The sequence below is a fragment of the Platalea leucorodia genome (genome assembly GCF_965183815.1).
Source record: "Platalea leucorodia genome assembly, chromosome: W".
In the NCBI taxonomy this organism is placed as follows: Eukaryota; Metazoa; Chordata; class Aves; order Pelecaniformes; family Threskiornithidae; genus Platalea; species Platalea leucorodia.
In genome coordinates, this window is record NC_138859.1 from 46,103,564 (window position 1) to 46,126,952 (window position 23,389).

General features: G+C 47.3%; 1 protein-coding gene across 7 annotated transcripts in view; it reads left to right on the plus strand.

Moving 5' to 3' along the window:
- The window catches only part of LOC309601823 (WD repeat-containing protein 7), a 147,603-nt gene that overhangs the window by 106,573 nt on the left and 17,641 nt on the right, over nucleotides 1–23,389 (plus strand). For 5 of the 7 annotated variants that reach the window (XM_082334990.1, XM_082334988.1, XM_082334989.1 and 2 more), the window contains 4 exons: nucleotides 2,982–3,099; nucleotides 3,918–4,067; nucleotides 4,712–4,794; nucleotides 11,034–11,133. In XM_082334990.1, coding sequence (XP_082191116.1) covers nucleotides 2,982–3,099; nucleotides 3,918–4,067; nucleotides 4,712–4,794; nucleotides 11,034–11,133 — 451 coding nt within the window. Of the gene's footprint in view, nucleotides 1–2,981; nucleotides 3,100–3,917; nucleotides 4,068–4,711; nucleotides 4,795–11,033; nucleotides 11,134–20,219; nucleotides 20,286–23,389 lie in introns of those variants that run through there. The other 2 variants (XM_082334992.1, XR_014230586.1) reach the window with 2 other exon arrangements.

Consider the following 23,389-nt stretch of genomic DNA (forward strand, 5'->3'; position numbering starts at 1 on the left):
TCCATGGGCTTTGCGGCAGAGCGTGATGGAAATGCCGAGGCTGTGCTGTTTGGGGGGTTTGGTGCCCCTGGAATACGAGGCACGTGCATTGCGATTGCCACGTCTTTTGGGTTGTTTCCATTTCTCCTTTCCCTCGTTTCTTTTCAGAGCAAGCTGTGTCCAACTCTGGTTTCAGAGCAGATTGAACTTTGTTGACCCTGATAAACCAGTTTTTACAAGTTTGGAAGCATATAGAGATGCTAAAGGGATAGAAGTCGGGAACGATTATACTCTTCTCCATGACTCCACTTTTATTTTCTGTGGCCTGCCTGCCATAGAGGTTGCTGGCAGCTTTCTGGTTTAAAGAAGCCTCGAGGCTCCTCGAGGGTGTAAGTAAGGGCTACGCCAGGCAGCCCAGCAGGTCTGGAGGAGTACAAAGCTCCTTTGGCCCTTTGCCTCCCAGGTAGGCTGAGCGAGGCGGGCGCAGCTGAGCCTCTGAAGTCGCGCGGGCGGGCTGGGGATTTGGAGCCGCACGTCCCCGTTCGGCCGTTCTAATAGCATCAAACGTGTAACATGAATGCAGCGGGAGAGCTGGAAGCGGCAGCCCTGACTCGAAGGAGTAATCCCTCTGGCAGCGGCGGGGCTGCGCGGGCGCGCGAAGGCTGCGGAACGAGAGGTGTCTGGTTGGGGTTGCCGGCGGCACGGGGCCGCTCGCGGCGCTTTCTGGCGCGCTCTTGTCACCGCATTGTACGCGGTAACCAGCCGTAACTTACCCAACGGGGCCAGCCTCGGCGTTTGGAAATGCGTGGCATCTCCTGCAACTGCAGATTCTAGATAAGATTATTTCACTGGACTGGTACTCATTTTATTGGATGTATTTTTATCTCGTGTACATCCGTCAAAGCATTAAACCATTTGAAATCACACCGATGGTAGAGAAAGCTGCAGATTGTATCTTTTTTCATATAATAAAACTACCTTGTATTGTTAACGTGCACTTGAATGACAGAGTTGCTTTAACAAAAAGCTTCGCTTTTATTAACACTCAGCTTTCACGTATACCAGTACTATAACCAGCTAAGGTGTAGGAGCTGCTTTAAAACTCGGTGCCTGCGTGTGGGCCGGTCCGTGCCGTTCGCTTACGCGTGCTGGGGAGCAGCCACCTCCTGCGCGGCGTGGGGGATCCGCTCCCTCCCTGAGCCTCAGAAACGGCGATGGCCGCGTGCGGGAAAGTCCCGCGTTTCCACGGAGAAAGAGTAAACCTATGTATGCTGTTCACAGGTTAATACCTTTGCTTAATCTCTAAGCAAACCAGCACAGAGAAGGGATAGCTGAGGAGGGGTTTTAATGCATTCGCAAAGATCATTTTTCATGACTTAGCAAAATCCATGAGGAATTGCAGCATACTCAAATGGTGGACTGATACCAGGAATGACCAAAAGAAATGATCTTTTGTTTTGTCTTTTTTTCGTTTTATTTAAAAAGCCTTCAAGGGCTACTGCTTGCTGCTTGGTGGAAGTGCGCTCATAGCAGCAGGATTGATCAGACTGTATGTTATAGGAAAAGTTTAAAATGTTTTAGAGCTGGCAAGCTGGTTTGTGGTCTCTTTCCTTGCTGCAAGTCATGTCAGAGAGTTTCCTCGGTGGAATAGGTTGAATGTTTCGGGTTCATCCCAATGCTCACGGCTCCCCAGGTGTTCCCTCCCCCCCGTCAAAGCCCGGTTCCGTATCGGAGCACGTTCCTCCCTGTCTTCCCCATAGCTCTTTCCCCAGCATTTCTTCCCCCCACACTGCTGCAGTTTCCCTTGGTCAAATGTCCTCTCCCAGGGAGACCTGTGTGCCTGCAGTGCATCGAAGCCAGCGCTGAAATACTGCCTGGCCGCAACGCCGCTCCTCCCTCGTCGTCCGAGTGCCTTTGCGTGCTGCCGAGTCCCGTACTCTTGTATTTAGACACAGATCAGGTGTATCGTTATGCGTCAGGTTGATTTACTAAAGGCACGAAGTCGCCAGCCTGGAGAGGTGCCCGTGCTCTGGGCCGTGGACTGGGAGCGCCTTGGGTGGCCCGTGGATGGGAGCGCAGAGGGGTTTGAGGCGTTGCTGGATAAGGTACAACCAGCCTAAAGAAACCGGGCTCTGCTGTGACGTACGCACCAGTGGTAGTTAAATAGTACGAGTTTAAGAAAGGAAGCTTTCAGACAAAAATAAGCTTATGTATCTTCTTTGTCAGGTACGTATTCTCTCAATTACCAAATACTAGGTTTTATTTTTCTTAATATAGTTATGGGGTACTTGTTATTACCTTGTTGTTTCTTGCATTTATCTTGTCATACCAAATAAAAGCGTTGTGTATGGCAAATTTAGATGCCAGTTAATCCCTTGGTGTGATTCAAAGAATTGCAGTGAAAACCTCAGTGTTAGAAATTCTGAAGAGCATTTGAATAATTTCAGGAATCAGAAAGCAGAAGGTGTGGGGCTGTCTGTCATCTCATCATGCTGCTGCAACTGAGTCATGCAGTAAAGAAAATTAAACCGAATAGATTTGGTGGGTTTCGTTCTTCAAGAAGCTTCTTGTTTTGCTCTCCTATAACCAGCACTTAGCTGAATTAAGGAGAATTACTATGAAAAGGGTATTTTTCAGCCTGGGTTTAAAATGTCGTGAAAGAATAAACCATAAATTCTTGGGGAGACATTCTTCGTTTGCCTTGTCCTCAGTTGGGTGATATGTATTCAGCACATACAGATAATTTGTTAACAAGGCCTTTTTAACACTTTGGACAGATGCACATACTGTTTTCAATCTTCATGGTTAATTATTCGATTTTGTATTTGATGATAGAACACCCTGACTCCTAATCACTGCTCATTGTTGGAAGTCCATTATATTCTAACTGTTTGAGTGCTCCCGTTGACCTTGAACTGACATTATAAGCTGTTTCTAATCTTTTCACTCTATATTTCTAATGCTCCTTTTCTTTCTCCCCTCTTTGTCTGGTGCCTGTTTAGCATCACAATGGGGCTGCCCCTGAGCCCGGCCGCCGACTCTGCCCGCTCGGCACGGCACGCTCTCTCCCTCATCGCCACCGCCAGACCACCCGCCTTCATCACCACCATCGCCAAGGAGGTGAGCAGGGCCGGTCGCCTCGGCTGCCGCAGCTTTCCCCCCGAGCTGTGAGGCTCCAGGCTTACGAATGGAGACAGAGGATCGAACGTCCCTCCCTTCCTCCCCAAAAAGGGCGACAGCAAGTGTAATATTTGTATGCCTGCAGATATCCAAATTGCCCAGTATTTACGGCAGGAGCGATATTTAACTGATGAATCGTGTCTGTCTTAATTTGTCGTACCCTGGTTATAGAAACTTCCAATAGCAATGTGTAAAATCCCGCTTTCTTTAAGCGATGCACGCGTGACCCCATTAAGTATGAATTAAAACGGAGTGGAGGCTTAGCCCTGGGCTTTGGAGCGGGAGGAGGGGACGCTGCTGTGAGGTTAGTGGAGCTGGGCACGGTCTGTCTGAGTGAACCCGGATGCAGCCCGGAGCTTTGGCTGAGCTAAAGCAATAGGATGGACCGTGTTCAGCGGCTGGCCAAAAAAAGACCTTTATAAAGCAGCTGCCTAATGCCTAAAGACGGATGTTCGAGTATGTGAAAATCATGTAATCAAGACCCAGGCATTTGCTTATCTTGACCTTTAGTTTTATGAGATTAAGAATTACTTAAAGCAGGTAAGCCCTTGTTTAAAAACTGCATCAAGGATAACCGTTAGTGACTCTACTGATGATGAGTAACGGGGGAGGGAGGAGTAATCCATAGGTCTCAAAGTAAAGCAAAGCATTCTGCAGAGTACAGACTTCCTTAATGTAACACATGTGTATAACAGTAAGCACAGGTGGAGAATACTTGGAGAGTCACAGTCTCCACGTGTAACCCTGCTCTTTGGTAGGTGCACAGACACACTGCCCTCGCAGCGAACACGCAGTCTCAGCAGAATATTCACACCACCACCCTCGCTCGGGCCAAAGGAGAGATCCTGCGAGTCATTGAGATACTTATTGAGAAGATGCCGACCGACGTTGTGGACCTTCTTGTGGAGGTAAGGCTGCTCTGCCGTATCTGCTTGTGGGTTTGATGCAGCAGTGAATGATGTGTTAGCCTGGAGACCATAAACCTTTTTGTGTGTGAAGAGGATTTGTTGTATACCACCCAGCTCATTTTTTGAACTTTAAGAGCTTAAATTGCATTTAAATTGCATTAAATTGCCTTGTGGGAGAAAAAACCCAAGCAAGAGAATTTGCTGGAGGTACGGCGTGCTCGTGGCCCTGTGCTTGGGCACGCTGGGGGATCACGTGGATGTTTTCATCTGCTGCATTCACTGATGCTGATGAATATTGTTGAAGAATGGTACAGATGATGTAACAGATTTGTAACTTTGATACTGATGCCCAGAGGCCTTTTTCACCCCAGAGCTACTGACAGAGCTCCAATAGCTTATGTCTACCAGTAGTTTGTTGTTCCATGACTCTTCACAGGTACTCTGGTTCCAGTTGCCAGTACCATTGCTGTTGTAAACTCTTATCACGTGCAAGACAGTTCTTGTTTGTTTTATCCCAGTTGTATCTTAAAGTTAGATATCTAAGATGCAGTCAAGCACAGCAATTCTCTAGTTTTGCCTGTTAGAACCTGTATTATGAAACATAAAATACAGTACATTAAATGATTTTAACTTTTGTTTCCAAGGTTATGGACATCATCATGTATTGCCTTGAAGGATCTTTAGTTAAGAAGAAGGGTCTTCAGGAATGCTTTCCAGCCATCTGCAGGTGAGCTCTTCCTCCAAGAATACTGTCACGTAAATCATAGGGTCACCAGCAGGATGGATTTCTTACTTAAGAGCGAAACAATCTTTTACATGGTTCTTGCCACTTAAAAGAGCAAATGAGAAGAGTGGTTTTAGCTCACCCGTAAGCCTTTGTAGGCTTTTAGTTCTCTGCCACGTCTGACAGAGATGTGCATCAGAAGAGAAAAGCATTAACCACTCCTTGAAGCCTGGATATTTTAAAAGTCCATAAAGAGGAAAATATTGTGTAATCTCATGAGAAATTCTGTCCCGCTACCCCTCCATATATCCTAGCTACCATTAGAACAGCCACACAAGCTGAGCAGCTTCCTCCAAAGGATTTATCAATATCTTCATCGTTAAAAATGAGAATAAGGTACTTGAGTAATAAGTTGGATTCCAATATGCGCAGCCTGCCTGAGTGCCGTAGCTGCCACCATCAAAGCGACTGGGGAACAAAGAAATGGGGACAGCAGAAAATAAGGATGTGGTTCGGGGGGCGTGGTGGCATTCGGAGACACCCCGTGCGGGCGGCCTGCGTCGCGGTGGCTGCGTAAACACCGTGCAGCTGGCTGCTGTCCATTAGGACGCTCAGACCAAGCCGCGAGCAGCCGGGGTAAGGTCAGAGTGAGATCTCCCGGCGCGCTGAGGAGCCAGGGCTTGTCAAAGCAGGAGCTCGTTACTCGCGTTTCGGGGTCTGTTGTCAGCAGCACAGTCCTTCAGCAAAGCCTGCTCTCGTACCAGGAGTTTAGCCAAATAGCAAAAAAACTTTTCATTCATAGGAAGCTTAAACCTGACGGTGTTTTGTTCCCCGAAATGTGCTCTTATGGAGAATTTTGAGAATAAATGCTATTTCCTTTATGGCAATAGCTAACTGCTGTAATCCGCCTAGTAGCTGGCAGGAGGGCGTAGTTATCGGAGGAGATCATCTCCTGACCAGGTACCTCCAGGTCCTTCTGAGCTGTTCGCACAGGCACGTAGCAGTGCCACCCCATAGGAAAGGTCAGTGAAATGGAGACGATAAGGAACAGAAAGTACCAGGTGCCTTCCTGGACTAGAGCCTTGCTTTCTCTGCCCTCTGGCTGTCTCCCAGGCGTCCGCCGAGGGAGCAGGTTGTGCTCCAAAATTGTCGTCGTAGGCAGCGAGTAGCACCCTCGCCCTCTCCCCCCGGTTTTAGAAACGTTTCTGGGATGCTCGCGCTGGGCGCAGGAGGTTCGGTTGAAATGAAACCTCGCAAAGCGTGGAGAGCAGTGCTGGCTGCTTAGAGCCGCCCCGCGCTGCGGCGCGTGGAAACGGCTTCGGCAGCGTTTAAAGCTCTCCATCTGCGGCGACAGGCAGCTCGGTAAAATAGCAAGTATGAATTTGCACAAAATCAAAGGGCAAGGGAAGCGCAGTGGCTGTCTTGTGCTCGCGTTGTCGGTGACTTGGCAGTTGGGAGGGCGCGAAAGGCACGAGCGCAGTTCAGCCGCCGGCTCCCGCTGCCCTTCGGCGGGAGTTCGGCCTGGTCAGTCGTCTTTGTCCTGGGCTAGTTCTACTTCACGCTTCAAATGGTACTTTTGCATAGTAAAATGTGATTTATGAAATGGGAACATTTACAGTACCTTTAGACTATGATAAATATCGCAGTTATACTGTTAAACTGGTACAACCAATAAATTATAATAATCATCTGTCGACCATTACCTTTTAATTTAATAAGCTATTAAAATATTGAATAGTTTCAAGAAAAGAACAATTATCCTGTTGACAGGTAGGATACTGATAGAGGCAATCTTCCTTCTTCCCGATACTTTAAAGGCTTGCCTTAAAATGTAAACGCAAGGGTAAGTGGGAATTAGTGCAAAAATCTCCCTATTCCTGTTGTATTTTTATAGTTCTACATTATCTTAAAATTTTGTTAAATTACTAGTCATATTGCCTATTCTACATAGTTATAGCCATTGTAAAAATGATACAGCACCCCCCCGATGGGATCGTTCAGCCCAGTGGAAATTTTCATCAGATTTTAGCGAGTGCTTGAATCTCTGGAGAGATTCCAAGTGGAAGCACTTTGACAGAATCCCATTGTTAATTCTTTTAATATCGCAGTGCTCTTTCGGCTGCACTGCATTGCGTGCACCCCTGTTGTGGCAAAATCAGTCAGGTGTCTCGGTGCCGGGTGTGCGAGCTCTTCCTCGGAGGACGTTGTGGAAGGACCCGGCTCGTGGTTATAACGGCAAACTGTTGGTGCCTCTGCGGCCTCCTGGAAGCGACGTCCCTGTTTCAGCAGCACGTTACACCCGGGGCTGGGAGCTGCGGTGTGCTGGGTTAAAGTACCTGATTAGCATTCCTCTCGGGTTTTCAGGATTTTTTTTACTGTTGTACAAATGTAGCAGTCATGCTGTTAATTGCTGTGAGCGTGACTCAATCCTGATGGGTGGTGATGAGGTAAATCCGTGGCCGTGGGTATTTTTGGATATCGTGTCTTACAGCATATGATTATGGTGCCTATTTGTTTTTCCCGTAAGTGTTGTTCTTTATAGAGGATCGTAATACCTTTCGGCATGCTCTGTGCGAATCCATTTCTTATCAAAATAAAATAAGCATTGAAATACAATGCGACAAATATGAAATATTTCTGAATTCTTTAAAATTGTGAAGGATGATATTGAAGGCTGCAAAATTCTGTTTGAGCATTTTCCAGATTCAGCAGTTGCATTACAGCTGAGTGGTCCCTGATGGCCTCTGCTTGGTCAGGTCATGTCTTTAGTACATGAGTTTAGCTGCTGAGTTAAAGCGGTCTGTGTAACGGCTTACTCTCACACGGGAAGATAGATTCAATTTAAAATAACAAGTGTTTTATATGGCTATATTCAGGTTTTAAAACAGCTGGGGGGCCTTCACCGAACCACAGTGCTGCTGCTGCTGGCTGCTCCAGCATCAGGCTAAAGGCGATCCAGCCCCAGCAGCCCCGTTTCCAAGCGTGCCCGCTAGTATTTGGTGGAAGAGGAGAGATCGTTCTCCTTTCCAGTCGCTAACCCAGCTTGCTTACGCCGGGTTCCCGCCCTGCAGCGTGCCAGCCGGGCGGCCAGCCTGCTGCCCGACACCCAGAGGGCCCGAAGGCGCGCGTGGAAGAGACTGGGGCGGGGAGGAGATCGCGGGGGGCACCGGACCATCTTTATCTTCACGTACCCGGTTTTCCTTTGGAAAAGATGGGGGGAAAGGCTCTGTGCAGGCCACAGCTCGTCCGTTACTGCGGAGGATTAGCTGGAACCAGCCATAGCAGCACGGTTCCGGCGGTTCCAGCAGAGTTCCTCCAAAAGCTGGAAGCAATGGTCTGCTGGCCGACGGAGGTTTCTCTGCAGAGCAGTAATGGGGCAGCGCTCCGAGCGGGGTCTCCATTAAGATGCCGACGATGGATATGGATGCACCAGCTAGGCTTGCAAAAATGAATTTGTAGGATAGTCTAAATGTGTGCTGGCCTATCATTCGCTATTGAACTCTACCATACAGACCTTTAGAAAGGAGTGCAGAGGATTAAAATATTTAAATCTGTGAGTGGTTGTAGCAATGCCAAGCTAACTAAAAGATAAAGAATGAGGCTAAAGGGCTGACAACTGAATGTCAGTTTAAGGGGGAATTTTTTTAGAAAATGAAACTCAAAAACATCTATTTCCTTGAAGCTTTTGTCCCCCAGACCCTCTGTTGTTATGTAGTCTGATGGATTCTTCTTTTCAAAGAAAAATACTGACTCGGCGCTCTGTCTAAATGGGCATTTAAATGCCGTAAGGAGAGAAATGCTGTTTGCTCACATGTAATAGTATGGGATATTCTCTTCCGAAATGTATTGGAGGAGACAAGTGGACTGTGCCCGTTCAGTAGTGTGATAGAATTAATGGGGAGATAAAACATTTTATATAGAAACTTTCTGTTGTAGTCCATTTTACTTGTAATGATCAAGCAGTGTGTGGGTTTTTTTATAAGTTTATATATAAATCCTGAATTTGCTGGCTATATAAAATAGCCTTTAAAATAGCCCCCTCCCAGTTCACCTGGGGCACCACTTTAATGGTGGAGGTGTTTGCATTTTGACATGCAATGGTGAAAAATGCGAATGCTCACTTATTCCAGTCCCGGGCCTTATTCACCGTGCCCGGCGGGCTTCAGCCCCCGCGGGTACCGGCTTGCCCACAGCACTACCTCTCTCCTCTGCTTTTTTTCTCGTGACTGCCTCCTGCCTCTCCTGCTCCCTAGCTATTTACCAACAGCTTTTGGTTTTTCTTCGAAGCACTCCTTTTTGTTGTCTTAATAATAAATGAGAAACTTATTATTATTATTATTATTATTATTATTATTATTATTATTATTATTATTATTATTATTATTATTATTATTATTATTATTATTCAACAATAAATAAATAAGTTGCGTGGCCACCACTGACCAAAGGAATATGAAAAGCAGATTGATGAGGCAGATGGCTGCAAAAGGAAGGAACAGAGCTGGTATGGAAAGACTTCCATATCCCAAGAAAAGGGAGTGTGGAAGAGCTGCCCGTCATCCTGCTCGTGCGCTTTGGGAAGGGAGGGTTCTGTGCTGGCCCCAGCGCGTGGTGGTGCGGGACAGCGCGTCTGACGGCTTGGGAGGCTTTCACGAAGCTCTTTGCGGTGTTGGTTGGCCGTGCCTGGCAGAGTCCCAGTGAGATAAGGAATCATTGGCGTGGCCCAGTAGGTTTTGCCTTTGTCTTGTCCTCTCGCGTGGGAATTGCCAGCAGGGCTGCCGGGTCCGTCACGGTCGGCGCCTTCCCTTTGGTCTTGCGTGAAGTCACCTGCGTCCCTCTGCTGCGGCACCCTCCGTGCGGGTGCAGCTGGTGAGCCTGGGCCGAGGCACCCGGCCGTGGGTGCTGGGGGCCGCGGCACGGCGCAGCGCCGGAGGGGCCTGCCCGCCTCTGCCCCGCTTCGCTCCGAGGACGTGGGGTGGCACGCCCTCCTCCAGGAGGGGACGGGGGCTCGCGCGAGGGCGTGGAGGGGGAAGCGCAAGGGACGGTATTGAAGGGCAAGGGGAAATGTTTCATGGAAGGTACCCTGAGAGTCCGAGGGCGAAACTGCAGGCGGTGAGCCGGGGAGGGGTGATGGGCATGGCAGGCGTTCTCGGGGACGGATGGACAGGGATGCAAAAGTGCATCTGAGCTGCTTAGTCTTGCCCTTTCTTCTGCACAACAACTAGCGATTTTCTTTTTTTTTTTTCTATTTTTTTTCCCCCCGTAACACCATGTTTCATGCTGTTTTTCTTCCCGACTGCTATCCTGCACTGCAGAACAAGTGTACCCTACCTGTATGAGAGCAGTTGCTATGGCACTCTGGGAATCCTGAAGAACAAGGAGATAGATCATTGTAAGATTTGCTGTTTGAAGCCATAAATATGGTCAGCAACATGTTTTTATAGACTGATTCTAGAAATCTCTGGCAGACGTTGTTATAGTAAAATCTAACTGTAAAATTAAAATTTAATTGGAAATGCAGTCGGCAGTTTTCACAGGTCTGCTGTCCCTTTTAGAAGAATGGCATGATGATATTCCCAAATATTTGAATTTAAAATAAGGATTTTGACTCTCTTGTGTTTCAAGGTGTAGAAATCCCTTGAGTTTTGCAATTGTTTGAATTCAAATTGATGCCTGAATGTTAGGGACTATTGCATGCTTCTCAGTTCCTTTTCACCCGAAGGATGTTATTAGAGTGTTTGATAAATTTTCCTTCTCCCCCACCCCCCCCCCCCCATGCCAAACAACAATTTATGAGTTTGCATATTTTTCCCTATGCTTTCTCTCATTCTTTCCCATTTGATTTTCAAGGAAAAGTGCTTTGCAATCACTCAGGGTGTTGAGATGGTCCTGTTTAACCGTGCGCCATCCAGCATGATTGTGGTGTTCCACTGTAAACAAGATACACACGTGGACATTCAGGGACCTGGTGATTATCGCATAGATTATTCCCAAACTCAATGGAAGTGCTCAACACTGTGTAATAAAACTAAATAAATCTGATACGATTCTGCGGTAATGTATCAAACATCAATTGGCTTTGTTTGCTGAATGCCAAGTATGAAAACTGGCAGCTGATGGATTTTTAAATCAAATCTCTGTTCTAGCACTAATGTTAATTACCCAATGGCATTGCAAATTAATTTTGCCATCATGCAGGCAGGTCAGATCTCACCTGTTACTTGTTATAATGTTCAATTCAGGTTCTACATGGTCAGCTATTACGAGCGGAGTCACAGAATAGCAGTGGGAGCTCGCCATGGTTCAGTGGCCCTCTACGACATCCGGACTGGGAAATGTCAGGTAAATAAATCATTGTGACTTCCTCCCCATAAAGTGTGGAAGTTATTGAAAGGAAAGAGCAGCGAGCTCTGCATCGGTTGACATGCTGAGCTGCTGGAACATTATGGATAATGCTGAGGGGATCAATAGTTTAATGAAGGACTCAAAGTATATAGAGCCCTACTGTCTTCATTCACTGGAACTGAATGGGTGCCACAGATGGGTTAATAGCGAAAGCCTAAAGTTAGGGGATACCCCTGCTCTGAAATAAATGAAAAAATCTGATTTTTGAAAGTTGGGGTTTATAGCAGTGTACTTATCTACTATAGAAGTCACAGAGAAAATCCACTGAGGGTTGGTTTGGGTTTTTTCTCCACAAAATGCCATGGTGCTTATGTTTGAGGTATTTACAGTTTTCTGATGTGTAAATAAGATACATATTTTCTTACCAGTTGCCAGTGACCTAGAAGAGGATATACTTAAGGATAATGTTGAAATGAGTGCTTGGAATTAAAAATGTTTAAATTACAAAGTCTTTCTTTTCAGAAAAGTTCATTGGTAATGTTCTTTATTATTCCGTGTACTATGTGGTCAGCTATTATTTCTCATTGAATTTCAATAGTCTTGATGTAAAGCTTGGATAAAATATCTGTATTTTGAATCTGCCTTATTCTTTTGTGTGTGTGTGTGTGTAAATATATTTTTTTGTTGTTGTTTCTAAAAGCTGTTACCTTTAGTCCTTACAAGATGTGAATTTTGGAGAAGGTAGCACAGGTTTCTTCCTGCTAGGTCTGCAGTGTCGCTCAGTACTCCGCTGGCAGAGCCACGTGCTTAGCTATACCTGGCTGTTCGTTGTCCGTGCTGAAATTCTGGGGTTATTGCCCAGTTCTAGTAGCTGACAACATCGTATGTTCCGGTATTTTTTGTTGAGACTGCTGTCCTATGGAAGCTGAGATGGCCAGATTTATTTTATAAACAGCTATATTATGCAGGCAAATAGGAAATGTGGGCTGCTCGATCTTGTTTTAGCTGAAGTCATTTGGATCATGACTTATTAATGTAACCAGAAAATGGGTCCAGAAGAACTGCTGTATACGGATATGTCCCATGTCACTGAGCGTTTTTGCTCTCCTGCAGTCTTGGCCGAGATGACCACCGAGCTGCAGAGCTGTGCGTAGCCCTCTCTTCCCTTGATTGTCCGCGTGAGCGCCCTGGGCATGTTGCATGGCTTTCTTCCCACCTCTTCAGCAGCCGGCGTGATGAGGCAGCTGAGCATCTCCCGCTGGCCATCAGGAGACACTGGCCACAATCCCTTCCAGTGTGCATCATCGCACTGGAAATGGAGAGTGCAAAGTCCAGATATGTCAGGGAAGCCTTGGCATCTCAAACTAATAGCTAATTCCTGATGCTGTTGGAAGGGAGAGGTGAAGAGCACAGCTGTACGCTTCCTTACATCTGTTTTCAGAGCACAAGGAGAGTGGTGACAAAACCCGTCCTTCCATGTAGCAGCAGCGTTTCACCAGTGCCGTCATCATTGCACTTTTAACTCTGTCTGATTCCTACTTCACCTACTGAGCTGGCTCCAAGGTGAGCAGAGGAGTTTGTTGGTATAGGGCGTAATCCTGGCACGTCTGGCTTTACCGTGAGCTCCGGGGGGGTCTGTAACACACCTGAGACAGCCTGGTGATCCGCAGCAGTTCTGCAGAAGCCCAGAGGTGCTGGTAGGCAGGACAGCAAAGCGTGCTAACAGCTGCATGTATGTCTCGGGCTAAATCTTCCATGAAAGCCATCCCTCTGGCTTGATTTGCCCTTGGTTCGGCAGGCGTGCTAACATACCTTCTTTTTCTCTTCTTTACTCTTTCCGTCGGTTCTTTCAAAACGGATTCTGTGTGATACCCACCAGCTGGTTGAAGGGGACTGTGCAGAGCTGACGTTGGCCAGCTTTTCTCCAAAGCGCGCTCTCCTCCGTGTCAGCTGGCAGTCTGTTCTCTTGGGCTCCTGGAACTAACGCCAGACTTCTACCAGTAAATTGTCCGAATGATTAGCTCGGTTAATCTGATGTGGTGGTGAATATCCACAGCACTTGGTTTCTTACTTTCTTAATAAGCTTCCACACAGATCACGGGAAGCGGCGATGGGGGTGACTGAAGGGACTTTCAGGATAAGTAGGGCAGGGTCCTTTGCAGATTTTATTAGTATTCATGAGACAGGAAAATTTGGTGAGTGCCAGATATATGATTATTAGGGGGCAATGCCATCAATTGGATACAGGTTTCTTACTCTAAATCTGATCTTTTAAGTTACTTCTCACAGTTGCAGATTTCAGGCTGCTCAGAAGACGTGAAATAACTCGAGGATTCTGTAGATAAAAGTTTTGAACTGGAAAAAAGCTCAAATTTTAAATTAACTTTTTTACAAAAATTAAAGCCTTCCAAAATGTTTATCAAAACACTTTAATTGCCTTGGTATGTTTAAATCAAGTGTGAATTAGACGCTTACCTGGGGGGTACCCGTGCGGCTCAGGGCCCCGCTTAACGCGGAGCGAGCAGCCGCCAGCGCTGGGGGGCTGCGCTGCAGCCCTTGGCCTCCCTCCCTCCCTCCTGCTCTCCTCGGGGCCTGTTCACGTTCTGTACCAATTGCTGCTTCGTTTCTACCAAGAAAAATGTTTGTTTAACGCAGGCCATTGTCTAGCTTAAGCTGTTTCTTTCCGTTTGTAATGTTTCTTGAACAGCGTTACCAGAAACACAGTATCAAAAAATTGACTTAGTCATCCGCTATTTTAAAAAAAGAGGATTCTTTGAATCTTTTCCTGAAGCCATAAACATAATTTTGCATTTAGTAGATATGTTAGTGTTTTGAAAGTAAAAGTTTGAAATACATATGAAAGTTTTATTAGTTACCCCATCACAACTCACATGTAAGCTGTTTTTAATCGGGCATCAGCATTACTTATTGGATAAGAGGAGGGGGAACTGCTTTCCCCTCCCCCCCCATTAATAGTTATCATTAAGGATCTGCGTTAATTGAGACCAGTGCTGAGGTAAGCAGAAGGGGAGAGCAATAAGCCGTGGCTATTGCAGGTGGGACCTCCTTGGGACATGAAGGCTTGTTCTGCTGCAGCAGGCGTCACGATATCTAACAGCTGAGCCAGCTCTGTCCGAAAAAGCCTGGGGCTTCGCAACACCCAGTGGAAGGCTGTTCCAGAATATTGGTGGGTTGAAATATCAACAGTTAGAAATCTTTTTTTTTTTTTCTTTATATATAGTTATAGAATCGTAGAATCATTAAGGTTGGAAAAGACCCTTAAGATCATAGAGTCCAACCGTTAACCTATCACTGCCAAGCCCACCACTAAACCACGTCCTCGAGCACCACGTCTGTCCTTCTTTTAAATCCCCCCAGGGATGGGGACTCAGCCCCTGCCCTGGGCAGCCTGGGCCAGGGCCTGACAGCCCTTTCGATGAAGAAATTTTTCCCAATACCCAACCCAAACCTGCCCTGGCGCAGCTTGAGGCCGTTCCCTCTCGTCCCATCGCTTGTTCCTGGGGAGCAGAGACCGACCCCCCCGGCTCCAGCCTCCTTTCAGGCCGTTGCAGAGAGCGATGAGGGCTCCCCTCAGCCTCCTCTTCTCCAGGCTGAGCCCCCCCAGCTCCCCCGGCCGCTCCTCCCCAGCCTTGTGCTCCAGCCCCTGCCCCAGCCTCGCTGCCCTGCTCTGGCCACGCTCCAGCCCCTCCATGGCCGCCTTGGGGTGCGGGGCCCAGCGCTGAGCACAGCATTCGAGGGGCGGCCTCACCAGTGCCCAGCGCAGGGGCACCATCCCCTCCCTGCTCCTGCTGGCCACACCGTTCCTGATACAAGCCAGGACGCCACTGGCCCTCTTGGCCACCTGGGCACCCTGCTGGCTCGTGTCCAGTGGCTGTCGACCAGCACCCCCAGGCCCTTTCCCGCCGGGCAGCTCCCAGCCGCTCCTCCCCACGCCTGCAGCGGTGCCTGGGGTTGGTGTGACCAAATATAGTATATATAGTATAGTATATAGTATATAGTTATGGTTATCTAAGTCTTTGTACCAGCACTGACCTTTAGCTTAAATAAGCAGTTCCTCTTCTTGGTTTTTACCCTTCAGCCTTATTTACAGGCAGCCTTAATGCTCACTTTCAGCCTTTGTTTTGAAAGGTGCAAAGAACAGAGGACTGTAAAAACTCCTTCCCTGTAATGTACTCTCCATTTTTCTTAATCCTTCGTAGGCAAAATATTCGTTTATGTTCTGGGCTGCACACAGACTGACTTCAGTGTTTATTATTCCAGTCTTACTGCTGAGCTTCCTCAAATCTTTCCCTTCTCACCTTTTATGAAACCACACAAAAGCAGCACTTTGAAAGGCTTTTTATCTGAATACTTTGCCAGATGAAGCTGCACATCAAGGCTCGCGTTTTTGACGCGTCCCTGTAGTGCCCGTGTGTGTTCCCGCAATGCATAACCTCCTCTTCTCCCTTTGGATTTGTTACTCGCTCCTGACGCGCTTTTTGGTGGTTTGTTACCCAGTTACTGCCAAGGCCGTCCCTTAGCGTAGGGTGCGGGTCTGGGGTCGTCGAACCCCCACGCCTCAGGAACTCACATGGGGAAATACATCTTGGAATTTCGCTTTCCTTTCACACCGAAGCCAGTCTAAACCACTGTTGCCTTCTGTGGTCCCAGGGAGTACCAGGGAGCCGCGGCTATGAAGAGCCTCAGGGAATAAAGATCTCCATCAGTTAAAGCATTGCAGCTTAAACTCAACCCTTGGCTTACGCCAAAAGGCGTTGGAGACAGCCAGCATCCTTCTCCTCGGCCCAGGGCGTGCGGGTGCTGTCTGGCCCCACTGAAGCCGAGGGTCGGGGTGCTGTGGCCGGTGGTACCGCTGGGATGTCACCCATCTCCCAGGCAGCGGGGCTGTGCGGTTCCCGCTCCGTGTCAGCGCGCGGTCCCCCAGCTCAGTCCCGGTGTCCGTCCGGATCTGCTGCCCCTGCCCCTCCCCTCTGAGCGTCACCTTCGGAGAGCGGCGCTGGGGGACCTGCTGGTAGCATTTACAAAGCATTGAATTCAGTACATCGTGCGTGTATAAACCAGAGTTAGATATGTTATCACTAAAAAATGTTGTTCTTCACTCGGCTTTTCAAGAAACCTGAACAGTAGGATTCTCCAGGCTCGCCCCAGGTTCCCCATGCTTACCTTTCCCGAAAACCGGGCGGTGTAGTTTGGTGCACTTGATGTGCAGTAGAGGACCGTGCTCCGACAGCCGTCTGATTGACGGTCGTGAGACCGTTCAGGAGGGAACCCGTGCCCGTACCAACGCGCTCCCGTTCCTTTGGCTCGCGTGCCAGAGCAGGCAATCCCTCCTGCAGGCGGCAAAGGGCTTTCTGCTTCCTCTTCCCTTGAACTGAACGTCTTTTTCTTCCTGCTTGGTCTGTGCAGCATCTCTGCTCTGCTGCTTCCAACGGGAAACCTGCTTTTAGGGGCAACATTTTTCATTTCTGAGCTCAAGAAAGCAAGCCCAGGTGAGCTGTGATGGCTTGTAGCAGCCTTGTTTGCAATGGGGCGTTTGAGCCGTGTCTGCTGGAGCTGCTGGGGATCCCTCTGTGCAGGTTTGGGCTGGGGAGCAGCTGTGCCAGTGGGCAGCTCGGGGCTGCAGGCAGGGCAGGCAGGAGGGCAGGCAGGCTTCTCGTCCCCAAGGATGCCAGCGGTTGCTGTAAGACCTGTCCGCTGGCTCAGCGCAGAAGTGAGATGAGTTCCTCGCTCCGAGATCTTTGCTCCCACGCCCCACGGGGGGATGCGGCGCGGGCGGGTATCGGGGCGTCACTGGCACCGACGGCGTGCCGCCCCGGTGCGCCGCAGCCGCGTCGCTCTGGAGGCGCCTGAAGAAAATATCAGAAACCTCCATAAAAGAAAGAGATTCCCTTGCTTGCAGTTGCTTTTGATTTTGTGATGTTTGCGTTGAATAATTCATGAAACTATAATCTGGTAACTTAGCACTGTGCATGCTAACATAGTTATGGTGATGAAAATAAAGCTTAAAATGTTAGTTTTTCACATCACACAGCCATGCTAAAAAAACCTAAAAATCCCTTTTAAGTTCAGTCGATAGCTGGATCTGAGCAGTGTGGGGTTTTGTGTTACTGAAATTATGTCACTGATTTAACACGGTTTATAGTTGGTAGAAAAATTTGTAGTAATTATCAGCAGTAGAGCAAACCGCTGGCCTGAATATGCACTCTAAATGTGGTTACTTTATTTTTAAGCTATAGGTGAAATAAGGTGCTAATGACAGGAATTTTGTGATCTGCTTGAAGAAAAAAGGGAGGCGTTTTAACTGAAATAGTAGGAAATAAAAACATTTTGTATGGGTTTTTCCTTCCAGCACATGTTTATTTTGTTTTCCAGAAAGGTGGTTGTATGTACTGACCGAGAAATTACATCTAATGATTAATAGAATGATGGATGTCAAGAATCACCTTTTTTAACAAATAATAAATCAACATTTATATATGATAGGCTTTTTCCAGTAAAATTTACTATATTAGTATCACTTATTTAACAAGATGTCAATTATTAATACTACCAGTAAAATGTTGCCTCAAAGCCAAAGTTATCTGAGTTTCAGTATTTTGCTTTTGGTCTGCATTGTTGCCATTGTTCAGATAGGCGTTTTAACATGTGAATTCTACCTAATATTTTAAAAGATAGATTATTAATTATAATATTTAAAAATTGTAAAATGTTCTAGATGTAGTCTTACTTTCAAGGAAATACCTAATTCATTTCAGGTGTTTTGGATTTTAGCTTATTTTTAAAACATTAAATGGGAATGAAAATTGCAGCCCCTTTGTATCATATCATGAGTATTCCAAATACATATCTCTCTTTATCTAATTTTTTCCATAACTTAATATAGAGATTAGGCTCGCTCGCTCTCTTTCTCTTTTCTAGTCAATTATTTATTAGATATTTTCCAAGGGTTACTTGGTATTCCCAACGCCCAGCGTTAGACACAAGCCAAGTTGGAATTCATTTGGTTTTTCGGGCGCTTTCCTGCAGCAGGAGCGGTGTATTGTGGGGAGCGGAGCCGGGCAGTGTCCTTCCCATGGCGGTATTGATTTGCCCTTCAGCTGTTTGCAGCGCGGAGAGAACCCAGGGCCTTGTTGTTGATTATCTACACAATGTCTCGGTGAACAGTATTGACCCATTGCCGCTTACTGCCTATGGCTCTTGATTTTTCACACCGTCTCCATGACACTCATAATAAAACATACTATCTTATTGCTACGCGGCTCTGGAAGCCAAGCGATCTACCCGTGGAGCAACTGCCGCCTTTCTGGAGAGCGTTTGATTGTACGGGGGGCAAGCGTTGGAGCCGTCGTAGGGTTGTCTTTGTATCTCCTGTCCAGGGGGACCCGTGCCCCGCGCTCGGGCCGCGTCCTGCGCGGGGCAGAGGGCTTGCAGGAACGGGGCTCGTCTGGTTGTGCTTGCTTTCTGCAGATCTCGGAGAAAGGTTGCGCGAGGCTCTATCAGCACGGCTTTGGAAATGTTTGAATAATCAGAAGAATTCATGAGGTTTTTAAGGGAAGGAAAAAAAAAGAAACAACAAAAAAAACCCTGTTATGAGAAGTGAGACGATATAAAATGTCAAGATCACTCTTAAAATTTTAAATGCTTTAAGTTCCAAAACAATTATGACAAATAGAAATATCAAACAGTTTAGCTGCTTTGTTTCAGTTAGTAAGTTACCAGCTTTTTTCAAATTCTTTACAGTATAATTTACTATTAAATAGCCGTATCTTGGAGGAGATTCTGGGGAGGACTCCTTTGCAATAGTTTTGTCTTTTACACTAATATTATTTTACACTGTGCTTTAGATTATTACCATGAACTGCTGCTGGGGGGGGGATTTCTTTGTTTCTTCCATCAATAGAACTGTTCCACAGTAAGCAATTTTCTACTATTAAACTGCACTAGGAACTCTGTTCTGAAGTTGAAATTAGAATTATTTAAAAGCCTAGCTAAACTTCGGTATATTTTCATGCAATATTTGCTGCTGAATCCATTTAGCGTTTTCCGTTGCTGGAGAAGTAGTGGGTTTGCGACCAGAGTATTTTTGAACCCTTCCAAAGCACGGTGTGCTGAGACAGACGATGGGAGGTCAAGGCTCCGCAGGAGGGTTTCCCGGTCCGGCGGCATGCGGAGCAGCCCTCTGGGAGATGCTGAGCCCCCTCCACACCTAGGGAGGACCCAAGCTCCCTCTAGGAGCAGATTTTTTTATTTTGTTAATAGTCCCTGGTGCCCCATCCATCAGCGTGACGTCAGCGGTCTCCGGAGCGGCATCGAGCAGTTCGGTGTGTATTCATCACAGGTGACGTCTCTCTCAGGAAAGCAAAATTGTAAATGGAGGGAGCTGATGAGTGGCGGCTCCCGGGCGGAGGGAAGGGGCGAAGTGAGAGGGGATCTCTGCGGCCGTCGGGTCTGACCTCCCGCATGGGGCAGGGTGCTTAAACCCAGCATCGCTGGGCAATGGCTGTCTTCAGAAGATCACCCCGTCTTGATCTTAAATTTTCCGGTCACGGAAAATCTGCCAGAATCGTCATCGTTTGTTTCAGTAGTTGCTGATTTTCATTATTAAAGCTATATTATGTTTCTAGTTTGACTTTCCTTTAGCTCCAACGTAGGTCCTATGTTACATTTAACTGTTAATTTGCGTAAGAAATTGTGAATTTATTTCGGCACGCGAGTGCTCTGGGCACGGTCAAAGTCCCACCATCGTACTCGATAAACGGACGAGATGAGGCTCCTCGGGGCTGGGGGGCCGCTGGCAAGCCCAGCCAGCCCGGCATGCTCGCAAGGACTGCGCTCTTGGCGTTTTTCCTCCCCAAACCCTCTCGGCGTTCTCCTCAAGCTCTAGCAGCAGCAGCTTTTGCGTGGCTTTTAGCTTAAGACAGGCCCTTCTGGGACCCCAGGAGAAATGCACCAATTCAGCAGTTTTTCTGTTTACAGCTGCATTCCAAACCACATCGATTAACCAATATTTAATCCATCTAACAGCCAACCAGTTTGTTATGTATCATTTTCATTTCTCCCAGGAATGTATGAGACTGCACCAAACACCTTTCAGAAGTCTTGCCACATGAGAGTTTTGACTTTTATCATCCAAACCATACATTTCAGTAAGCTTGCTTGCTCTTTTCTATAAAACTACGTTGTTGACAATGTTTAGATTGTATTTATATAAACGTTCCATTAGCATCAAGTTCACGTGAAGCATACCTTTCTTTGGGGGGTTTTGCAGCAGGTAGGTAGGCTTTTAATTATGCAGGTCTTTCTCTTTGCTCTTGAAGGTACAACTTGGGTGTAACGAATGCCATGAGCTCTCTCCCTTCCCCTGAACGTTTTCCTAAGGGTTGGTGGGAGTCCGTGTTAACGAGCTGTGAGCTCTTTGGCTGCTTCACTCGAAGCTCCGATGTTTGGCTGTGTTTATTAGTGCACATTTGACTAAATTTTTGTGTTTTTGTTTGGAAAAGCAAATGATTCTGTTGCAATTTATTCTTTTGTCTGAAAAGAAAACGCAGCACTTTTAAGCCAAATTCTGAAAATAAATGGTAGTGGGTATAGAATCAGAATAGTTTGCGTGGGAAGGGACCTTTAAAGCTCATCCAGTCCAACCCCCTACAGCGAGCAGGGACATCTTCAACCAGATCAGGGTGTTCAGAGCCCCGTCCAGCCTGGCCTTGAGTGTTTCCAGGGATGGGGCATCTACCACCTCTCTGGGCAACCCCTGCCAGTGTTTCACTAGCCTCATGGTAAAAAATTTCTTCCTTATAGCTAATCCAAATCTCCCCTCTTTTAGTTTAAAGCCATTACCCCTTGTCCTATCACTACAGGCCCTGCTAAAAAGTCTCTCTCCATCTTTCTTGTAGGCCCCCTTTAAGCACGGCAAGGCCGCAGTGAGGTCTCCCTGCAGCCTCCTCCTCCCCAGGCTGAACCCCGCCAGCTCTCAGCCTGTCCTATAGCAGAGGTGCTCCAGCCCTCTCATCATTTCGGTGGCCTCCCCTGGCCCCGCTCCCACAGCTCCATGTCCTTCCCGTGCTGAGGACCCCCGAGCTGGACGCGGGGCTCCAGGGGGTCTCCCCAGAGCGGGGCAGAGGGGCAGAATCCCCCCCCTCGCCCCGCTGCCCACGCTGCGGGGGATGCAGCCCAGGAGACGCTTGGCTTGCTGGGCTACGAGAGCACATTGCCGGCCCGTGGCCAGCTTTTCATCCCCCAGCACCCCCGAGTCCTCCTCCACAAGGCTGCTCTCCATCAGTCTTTAATCTTGCATATCAGTTCTGGTTTTGCCAGGAAATAGACATTAATTATCATTTTAGTCCTCCAGTGTCTCCATGTGCCTCTTAGAGGTTGAGACTGAGATCTTGAAATGGGCCAAACAACGTAACAGGAGTTTGGTGTAGGAAAGGGACCACGGATTTGGTGTTTTGATGATAACTTGCCGAATTGAAATGCAAATATATTCTAAACTGATTGTTGGTTTTACATCAGTTTTCATGCCCTGATAGGCCTGAGGAGTTAATGCCGAAGAGGTAATTTTTATTTTTTTTTTCTGCTGGGTCCAAGTGACTGGTTTTGTGCTGAGCTGCAATTCTGTGCGTGCAGCCAGGGCGGCTGCCGCTCTCGCAACTGAGGCAGACAAAAACTTCACACCGCTGAGGAGCTCAAGAGCCTCCACGAGCAGAAGAGGGGCTGTTGGAGTAGCTGGGACCCACGGAGACTGCGGTGGGGTGCGAGCTCTTGGCAGGCCTTCTCCCGCCCCATCTCCTGGTGCAGCTCCCCTTGGGCTGGAGCATCCTGCTCGCGGCCGGGCCTCTGCAGCGCGAGGGCTGGCTTGTCCCGTCGACGTGTTGTGGTGGCCTGGAGATGTACGACCCGTTTTTCAGTCATAATGCTGAAAGGTATTGCCAGATCCCACAGAATTTGTTGAAGGTTTATGAAGGCCATGTTCATCAAAATGCCAGACAGTTTTTGCGTTACTTGCTCGGTCTGACCAGCAGTGAACTTCCACAGTGGTCTTGAGTGCTGAGAAAGCTGGTCAGGGTGGTGGGGTTGGTTTGGTTCGGTTCTGTGTTTGGGGGTTTTTTTAAGGTCATGAATGTAAACACAGCCCTAGGTTTGTGCTTACATGTGGTTTGTCTGGTGCCCCTTCTGCTTCCCTGCTCTACCTAAATGCTGTTCCAGCCCCGAACATTAGAGATGTACGTTCTCCTTGAAATTCCCATTCTGCTTGTTCATGTGACTTTTGACAAATTTCCTCAAATTTCTATTTCTAGAGAAACTGATGGATAGCTAAAAGGGAAAATGTATGGCTGAATCACCTCTCCATTCTTCACGGGGAGGTTGTATTCAGGTTGAAGATTACTCATGCTCTGCTCAAAAATGAAAACCCAGTACAAAATGTTTACAACCTTATTCTGTGCCGTAATTCTATTTTGAAAAGAAATTATCATAAGAAAAGGGCTGAATAAGAATAACAACTTTAACAGAAAGGCCGCTATGCGATTAGCCTAATGGATGTATATTTTTATACTTTTTTTTCCTTTATCTGTGTGATCTCATCCCGCTTTTATTCTGGATAACAGAAAGCTGCCTACATTTAAATAGACAAAGGCTTGCTGGCAATTTTTCTCTTGTTCCTGTTCGTTGTTATGCGCAGGTTGTCCTTTTTAGGCTGACCTTTTACCGGTACGGCTTTAGGGCCGAGCGCGGTTCTCCCTTCTTGGAAGACAATGGTTTGGGTATAAAAATCCCCGGAGCGGGTTTGCGGTGGTTCCGTGTCCGCTGACTTGCTCAGCACCAGAGGGATGTTTGATGGCGTGAAGGTGCTCTCCACTTCAACCGAGCGATTCCAGCGGGGTTTCGAGCAGTCAAAGCTTTTAAGCGTATGCAGAGCTGCCTTTAACTGAGTCATAGTTATCAGGTATTGCAGTTTATCAGCTGCACAAAAAAGGTTGAGGTTTCATCAAAAACTTCCATCCTCGCAACCTGTCGACCACAATTTGATGATGATTATTGATTATTTCACAGCCTTTCACTCACTCTGGCACTGCGGCCAGCCTTGATATACAGATAGGGCTGCAGTCCAGCTAAAATAAGACTCCATCTTGATAATGGACTGAGATGAGATACTGTTATTTGATAAAGATAATTGATGTTTCACAGTGAATTGGAAAGCAGTTCTGAGTGCAGCAGATCTGTGGCTGCT